This window comes from Caenorhabditis briggsae (assembly GCF_000004555.2).
Source record: "Caenorhabditis briggsae complete genome, chrI, whole genome shotgun sequence".
Taxonomy (NCBI): Eukaryota; Metazoa; Nematoda; class Chromadorea; order Rhabditida; family Rhabditidae; genus Caenorhabditis; species Caenorhabditis briggsae.
This window is the reverse complement of record NC_013489.2, coordinates 14,697,425-14,705,904: the sequence shown is the minus strand read 5'-3', so window position 1 is coordinate 14,705,904 and position 8,480 is coordinate 14,697,425. Positions and strand designations below refer to the sequence as shown.

General features: G+C 35.5%; 2 protein-coding genes across 2 annotated transcripts in view; one reads left to right on the top strand and one right to left on the bottom strand.

Moving 5' to 3' along the window:
- Positions 1 to 1,436: 1,436 nt before the first annotated feature.
- Positions 1,437 to 5,285, bottom strand: CBG19720 (the record flags this gene model as incomplete). The annotated part of the gene is made up of 7 exons (XM_002640614.1): positions 1,437 to 1,650; positions 2,470 to 2,591; positions 2,643 to 2,777; positions 3,648 to 3,872; positions 3,922 to 4,093; positions 5,013 to 5,107; positions 5,160 to 5,285. 7 exons carry the CDS (start codon positions 5,283 to 5,285, stop codon positions 1,437 to 1,439), a joined length of 1,089 nt encoding a protein of 362 aa, XP_002640660.1.
- Positions 5,286 to 5,552: 267 nt separating this feature from the next.
- The window catches only part of CBG19719, a gene marked incomplete at both ends in the record, with an annotated part of 4,129 nt that continues 1,201 nt past the window's right edge, over positions 5,553 to 8,480 (top strand). The window contains 5 exons of the mRNA XM_002640613.1: positions 5,553 to 5,642; positions 5,701 to 5,798; positions 6,415 to 6,985; positions 7,178 to 7,261; positions 7,697 to 8,163. Coding sequence (XP_002640659.1) covers positions 5,553 to 5,642; positions 5,701 to 5,798; positions 6,415 to 6,985; positions 7,178 to 7,261; positions 7,697 to 8,163 — 1,310 coding nt within the window. The remainder of the gene's footprint in view (positions 5,643 to 5,700; positions 5,799 to 6,414; positions 6,986 to 7,177; positions 7,262 to 7,696; positions 8,164 to 8,480) is intronic.

The following is an 8,480-nucleotide window of genomic DNA, read 5'->3' as shown; positions in this document are numbered from 1 at the left end:
TTTCTAGGCCGCCCGGTGAGTAAAAGCGCGCGAATTCAAACTTTTAAAATTTTTTCGCTCGTTTTCACTTTTTTTTCGGGTTTTTTCAAGAGTTTTCTAGGTTTTTGTCAATTTATCTTCCAGATACATCGGAAAATTCGATTTATTTTTATGCCAATCTACATGCATTTCTGCACATTTTGATGCAATAAAAAATTTCACCGTACACCACCTTTAAAGAAAATTCGAGAAGAATTTATCGGAAACCGCGAACTAGAAATTACAGAATCCGTATATAATTTTTGCCTCAACGGATAACCCCGAAGAAGCGGTTCCAAAAATTAAAGTTATTCAACACTCTCGTTTCGAAAGGTCGGAATCCATGCTAACCTTGGTTAACTGGGTTAAAACCGATGGGGGAGGCGAGCGGCGCGCCTATACCTTCCCCCGTGTACCGACATCTCCCGGGTTACGCCGCCCGCTATGTTTTGTGTGTGTCGCAGGCTCCGCCCACTTTTAGGGGTTGGGGAATGGGAAATAGGGCTACTTAGGGGTATTTCGGGCTATTTGCAGTCGGGAAAAAAGATTTTAGGCTCATTTTTCGAGGAGAATTCGAAAATTAAAGCAGAATTTCAGGTTTAGAAACGCATAATACCAGTTTTTGGCCATGAGAAGGAGAGAAAACGGAAATACGGTTATTTAGGGGGCATTTTAAATCAGGAAAAATGGATTTTTAGTCGCTTTTTGAGAAGAGAAATATTTAGAATTTCTCAAATAGATTTTTGAAATCTTGAAACTGGAATTTTCAAAATTCAAAAATTTTGATTTTTTTAAAATTCGAAATTTTCAGAATTTTAAAGTTTTTGGGATTTTTTTGGAATTTTCAGTTTTTGAAAATTTTGGAATTTCTGAAATTTGAATTTTTGAGACTTTTTGTAATTTTTCGAATTTTTTGGAATTTTGAAATTTTTGAAATATCTGGAGTTTTTAAATTTTTTGAAGCTATCAATCTTTTTCGGAATTTATCGATTTTTCGATTTTTAGAAGTGGCCGCGGCCGGCTTTTATTACGGCCGAACCGGCCGCGGCTTCTGAAAAACGTTTGATGAAGCCGCGGCCGGCCCAGGCTAGCCGTGCGGCTTTTCACGGATTTTAAAATAATTGTTTTGAAATTTTAAAATAAAATTTTTGAATTTTTTGGAATTTATCGACTTTTCGGATTTTGAAAGTTTTCTAAATTTTGGAATTTTTCGGAAATTCGAAATCTTAAGGATATAATTATTTTGAGTTTTAGGAATTCAAAAAATTTGAGAATTTCCGAAATTTTTGAATTTTTGGATTTTCGATTTTTTGAAGTTTCTAACAAAAATCTTGTGTATTTAATACAAAAAGAACAACTAAAGAACGCCAATCTTCATTTTAAAAGTGCAAGTCTATTTAAAAAAAAGATGACGTCTTCTAAATATTATCCAGCGTGTCTTCTGGAGCATAATCTTCGGCATTCTTCGAAGAAGACGTCGTGTCTCCACGATCTTCAGTGATCACCGATTCGTCGACTTCGTTGACTGTGTCAGCTCCACCGCCACGTTCCGCATCCTCACGATCCGACTTGTTTCCATTGTTGTTGTCCTCCAAGGTGCCACGATTCAGATTCCACTCGAATGGATCCGTCCTGGTAAATTTATCGATTTTTTGACAATTTTCGGAATTTAAGGAATTTGGAACTTTTGCAAATTTTGCAAATTTTAGAATTTTTTAATTTTTAGGATTTATGAAATTTTAAGATAAATTTTTGGAATTTATTGATTTTTAGGTTTTTCAGAGATTTCGAAATTTTGAATTTTCGGAATTTCTCAAAATTTTGAATTTTTAGGATTTTTGAAATTTCCGAATTTTTGGAATTTCTAAAATTTTTTGAATTTTTTGAAATTTATCGATTTTTAGGATATTGGGAGTTTCTGAAATTTTGGAATTTTTCGGAAAATTTGGAAATTCGAAATCTTATTTTAGATATTTTTGAAACTGTTGAATTTTAAAAATTTTCTAATAATTTTGAGTTTTTCAATTTTCGGAATTTCGAAATTTCAAAAAAAAAAAAATTCAAAAATCGAAATTTTCAAATTTTCAAAAAATTTCTAAAACTTTAAAATATCAAATTTTTTGGGATTTTGAATTTTTTGGAATATATCGATTTTGAGTGTTTTTTAAATTTCGGAACTTTTCAGAAATTTAGAAATTCAAGAATTCCAAATTTTTAAAAAATTCCTAAAAATCTAAAATTTCAAAAAATTTAGAATCTCAAAAATTTAAAAATTTCATATTTCCATATTTTGAATTTTCGAATTGTTTAATTTTTTTGAAAATATCGATTTTTTGAAATTTTGAAAATAGTGATTTTTGACATTTTGAAAATATCGATTTTTAAATTTTCGAATTTTTTGAAATTTTGAAATTTTTGAATCCTCTAAATCAGTCAAAAAAGAAGACCTACATCTTCACTCCCTTCGGCAAATCTGCCTTCAATTTTTCCATAAAAGTGGTATACGGTGGTGTGTCCTTATAGGTCATTTTTCGAAGTGTCCCAGCAATCTCCACAAACGATTTGGGGCAATTCTAAAAGAATTGTCAATAGAGCGCATTTGCAAACTTTAAAATTTTCAAAACCTTGCACAACTGAGCATCAGTTGTCTTCTCCTTCAGCCCCGCAGTCTCTTTTTTCGGTTTTCCCTTCCATGGAAGTGTCGAAGTGACCGTCTCGATCATAGCGTACAGTGCACCGTACAAGTCGTCGTGTCTGCCCTGAAAAAATTTGAAAAAAATGGCCTAGGCCCCCAATTTATTTAGATGTTGTCATGTTTCAAAGATAGACAGTTTATTTTGATTGGAATCGATATTAAACTATTGATTTAGCCAAAAACAAGCCTAATATCAACATTTTGAAAGATGACTGCAAGTGCGCTCCACTGGACTTAAGCTATAACTCGCTTAGTTTTGGACCTAGAAAGATGATTTTATTTGGAATCGATTTAAAACTACCTATTTAGTCGAAATCAAACCTAAAATCAAAATTTTCTATTTGAATGCTAATGCGCTCCACTGAACTTTTGTCATAACTCACTTAGTTTCACAGCTAGAGAGCTAATTTCTTATGGAATCAATTTAAAACTATCGATTTAGTAGAAATCAAACCTAAAATCAAAATTTTCTATTTGAATGCAAGTGCGCTCCACTGAACTTTTGTCAAAACTCACTTAGTTTTAAAGATAGACAGCTTATTTTGATTGGAATCGATTTAAAACTATCGACTTGGTCGAAATCAAGCATAAACTCAAAAACTTGAATAGTTGAATGCAAGTGCGCTTCACTGAACTTTTGTCATAACTCAGTTAGTTTCACAGCTAGAGAGCTAATTTTTTATGGAATCGCTTTAAAACTATTGATTTAGTCATAATGAAGAGAAAACTCAAAAACTTTAATAGTTGAATGCAAGTGCGCTCCACTGGACTTAAGCTATAACTCGCTTAGTTTTGGACCTAGAAAGATGATTCTAATTGGAATCGATTAGAAATCATTGCTTTAAATTTTGGAAGTTAGAAATTTCACGAGTTTAGATTTTTTAGAACTTTCGAAGTCGTGAAATTTTGGAATTTCAAGTTTTATCTACCGTACCTGTTCCTTATGCTGATGAACGTTCAAACTGCAGTAACGGACTGTCCCACGGAACATTGATTTGTTCCGTGGCTCGCGGAGCTTCAACTTCCCACTGGCATCGGAAAGCATTATCTGACGGGACAGGCCAAAGTCGAAAATGTACACGACTTGCTCATTTTTGACTCCCAACGCCATATTGCTGGGTTTGACGTCACGATGCACAAATCCGGCTTCGTGCATATCCTAGAGAAAGTTCGCTCCATTGACAATTTTATCAATAGAGCGCACTTACTTGCAGGGCTTTGACAAGTTGAATAAAAATACGGACTGTCGAGGGGGCGGAGATTTTTCGCTGGGGCATTCGACGCCGGACGTCTCCAATTTCTTTGCCGAGAAGACTCATGACTAGGTAGGTGTACGTGTCCGTTTTTCCGGACCCCAGAAGACGGCAAACGTGGCGGGAACTCAAAATTTTTGAATTTTTTTTTTCGAAAAACTTTATTTTGAATTCAATTTTATTATTGCATCAAAATGTGCAGAAAATTATGTAAATTCGCTTAAAAAATTCGAAAACCCCGCATTTGGTAACTGGCGGCCGAGTGCGCGTTTTCTAGTCCCCGCGCGGCGGAAAAAGCGCGCGAATTCGAATTTTTTATTGATTTTTAGATTTTTTCAAGGTGTTTAGGGTTTTGTTAGTTTTTTCTTTGGAAAAGATTTGGAAAAAAAAGAACAAAAATCGACAAATTCTATTTTTCGGAATTGTGAATTTCTTTTTTGTTTTTTCAGATTTTTATCGATTTTTTGAGGTTTCGACTATTGTTCTGCCAGAAAATCTTTTAAACCCTCGAAAAAACAATAAAAATTTAGAAAAAATTTGAATTCGCACGCTTTTTCTCCCTGGGAGGACTAGAAAACGCACACTCGGCCACCAGCCACCAAATGCACTTTTTCTCGTTTTTTCTTCATTTTTATGTGATTTTTCAGATTTTCAAAGTTTTTCTGTGAGAAAAATTAACGAAACCCTCGAAAATTCTGAAAAAAAAACTTAAAATCAAAAAAAATTTTTTTTTTGGAATTTTGAATTTTTTCTGATTTTTATCGATTTTACGAGGTTTTCGACAATTTTTCTACCTCGAATATCTCGAAAAATCTTTTTAAAAACACTGAAAATCAAGAAAAATTCAAATTCGCGCGCTTCTTCTCCCTGGGGGAACTAGAAACGTACACTCGGCCGCCAGCCACCAAATTGGGGTTTTCTCATTTTTAGGCCATTTTTCGGATTTTTTCTTCGTTTTTATAGAAATCTACATGATTTTCTGCACTTTTTGACACATTTTTTTCAACTTTAAAATAAATTCAAAAAAAAAATTTTTTCCGACTAACTTTTGCAACTTCTTCAACACATAAACCTCCATTTTCAGAATCTCATCCTCCTTATTTTTCATCAACGGCTCCACTTTCATTGCCGCTCTCCCCTTCTGGAAAACGCGCTCCATTGAAATTCGCCAATTCTCAACAGAGCGCACTTACGCCTTGCAGCAATTCAACGAGGAAAACCTGCCCGCACGCCCCCTCGCCTAGCTTCTTCTTCACCACGAACTGATCCTTGATTTTGTCGCCCATATTGACTTTCACTGGCGCAATTGGAGTTCCCATTCTGCGTATTGTTTTTTGTAGTTTGTAGTGTTTGTAGTTTGTAGTTTTTGTAGTTTTTACCTGGCAGTATGACTAACGGAAGCTTAAATGCTCGAAAGATAACCGCGATTATTAGTTCCGAAATGATTTATTTTCCCCTTGAAACGTATTTTTTCAAAAAAAAAAACAATTTGAATTTCCCGCTGCTTTCACCTAGCGGGATAGCGGAGTGTCGTTGTCAGAATAAAATTTTTTTTCACCTAATTTTTTGTACTTTTCAACCTCAAAATGCTCCAAAATCGGCCGTTTTTTCGACAATTCGTCGTAAATTTTGCTAATTGTGCCACGTCATCTGCTGTAAAACCTGAAAATCCCAGTGTAAGCCTGAAATGGCGGCTAAAAATGATGAAATTTGAGGAATTTTGAATTTTTTCAGGAAAAAGCAAAAATCGCCATAACTTCTGTGAATGCGTTGACGAATGCCAAGTCGATAGTGCAAATTTCACCCAGGGAGGGGTTGGGGAGAAGATTTAGGTGAAAATTTTGGAAAAAAAATTCTGAAAAAATTTTTTTCCCTAAAAACTGAATTTTTGAACGGCTAAAAATTCAGCCTTTTTTCCAAAGATTTCGATTTTCAGAAAATTCAAATTTACTAAAAAATTCTGAATTCATAATATTTCAAAATGTTTAAAAATCCAAAAAATTCCAGTATTTTAATTTTTCCAAAGTTCGAAAAATTCCAAAAACTCGAAATTTCAAAAATCTAAATTAAAAACTCGAAATTTTTAAGAATTTTAAATTTTCGAGTTTTTTGAAAATCTTGAAAATTATTATTTTTTTCAAATTCGGGTTTTTGGAATTTTTAGAATTTCGGGAAAATTAAAATACTGGAATTTTTTGGATTTTTAAACATTTTGAAAAAAGGCTGATTTTTTCGTCGATTTCCGAAAAATTTCAAATTCGAAAAATATTAAAAATGCAATCAAAAATTCCCAGAAAAATTACAATTTTCAAAAATTCGAAAAAATGTGTTTTCTAAAAACTTTATTTTTGAATTTTCAAGGACGGGAATTTCGAAAATGTTGACAAATTTGGTATTTTCAGAATCAGCAAAAAGTTCTGAACATTCTAAGCCAACTTTTTATTCCAGAAAAGAGTTCAATTTGCCGCAAAAAGCGATTGATGGCCTTCGAAACGCGGTTGTAACATGTGATCGCCCGGCAAAACAGCTGCAAAACGAGGCAGACCAGCTAGCGAACAAATTAGAGCAGAGGAGATTTCCAGAATCCCCGGAGAAGCTAAAAAAGGTCCGGGACGAGGTGAAGAAGAATCTGAAATCCGGGAAAAAGGGAGAAATCTCGGATTTTGACAAGGAAGCGTTTGGCGGAAAAGTTCAAGAAGCCCAGAACTATGAGCTACGAAACGAGGTGGATCGGATTATGAAGAAAGCGAATTTCAATTGGAAACCACTGGAAATCACTTCAAAGGAAGCTGCTGCAGCGTATTCCCTGGCTAGACTAGCTCCAAATTACGCGGAAATCGCCAGAGTTCTAGAGGAATTCAATAGGATTCCAGAATTCAAGCCAGAGACTGTTCTGGATTACGGTAGCGGATCGGCTGCGGGATTTTGGGCCACAACTAGTCGATGGCCAGATTTAAAGGAGATTACCATGGTGGATCTGTCTGATGCTATTATGAAATTCTCCATGGACTCGTTAAGGGTGAGCAATCACTTTGGATCATAGTTGCAAGCGGGCCGGCTGATAACTTGTCTCTAAAACGAGATATTCAGACAGTTTTGGCACCAAATGATAGATCTAGACAGGGACCATCACGTATATATCATTTGCGCCGGGTTCCGGAACATGTCCAAAATGTATGCTTTGGATAGCTTTGAAAATGGATTTTTCCAGAAAGAAACGGATGCTCCTGACGATGGAAGACCCTTTGTACATAACAACATCAATTTCCGACGTCATCTGATTACATCGTTGAATGTGAGGATTTTCAGAGTAACAAAGAAAAAATTCGCGAAAAAATAGCTTTCTCGAATTTTTTGAATTCCCGCCAATACTCCGAAAATTAGCGATTTTTCGCACAATTTTTAGACCTTTTTAGGTTTTTCAGCTATTTTTGTTGATTCGATTTTTGGTTTTTTTTCGAATTTTTTGTATGAAATTTTACAGAAGATTACTGTAGATTCTTGTAGAAAGCTTGACCACAAAAAGAAAATTCGCTTTCTACAGTATTCTACAGTAATCTTCTTTCAAATTTCAGCCAAAAAATTCGGAAAAATCGAAAAAGAATCTCCAAAAATAGCTGAAAACCCTAAAAAGGTCTAAAAATTTTGCGAAAAATCCAAGTCGCTAATTTAGCGGGAATTAAAATTTTTAAATTTTTTTTTGATGCATTAGAAAAAAGTGCCTTTCCAGACCACCTATGACGTCATCATTGCTCATCGGATGCTCTGCGAAGTCGGCTCGTCTGAAACTCGTCTCCAACTCATTGAATCCCTTTGGAAACGAACCAATCGCTTCTTGATCCTCATTGAATCCTCTCGCGCCGAAGCCTTCGGTGGAATTCTGGAGGCTAGAGACTTCCTTCTGACCCAAGGAACCCTCGTTGATTATAGAAAACTTCTGAAGACGTTGGAGGAGAAGGTGATGTTGTCCCCCAAGGTGGTCCGAATTGTGGAGGACTATAATTTGAGTGACTATGAGAAGTTTGTGATGTTGAATGAGGCTGTGCCCCCAGGAGAAGTGGTTCCCACAATGCTACCAACAGCAACAGTTATGGCACCGTGTCCCCATGATTTGGGTTGTCCACTGGGAGTACACAACGCATGTACCTTTAGTTCGCGGTTCCAACCGATTCGTGCAGATGGGAGGAGGTCCGAGAAGTGAGTAAAAGCCAAAGGATCAAGGCAAGGGCAAATGGCGAGCCGGCTGATAACTTGTCTCTAAAACGAGATATTCAGACAGTTTTGGTACCAAATAATAGATCTCGACAGGGTCCATCACTTCTATATCATTTCCGCCGAATCCTGGTCCGATAACATGTCGAAAAATGTGTTTTGGCGCGTCAAAAGTTCCCAAATTTGGGATTTCTGGTCCCAGAAAGCAGTCCAAAGTGACGGACAGATTCCCAAGATTTCCAATTGGGCAAAATTTGAACCAGTGCGACAATGTAATTTTTCATTTTTTTTTTTTTTGGACT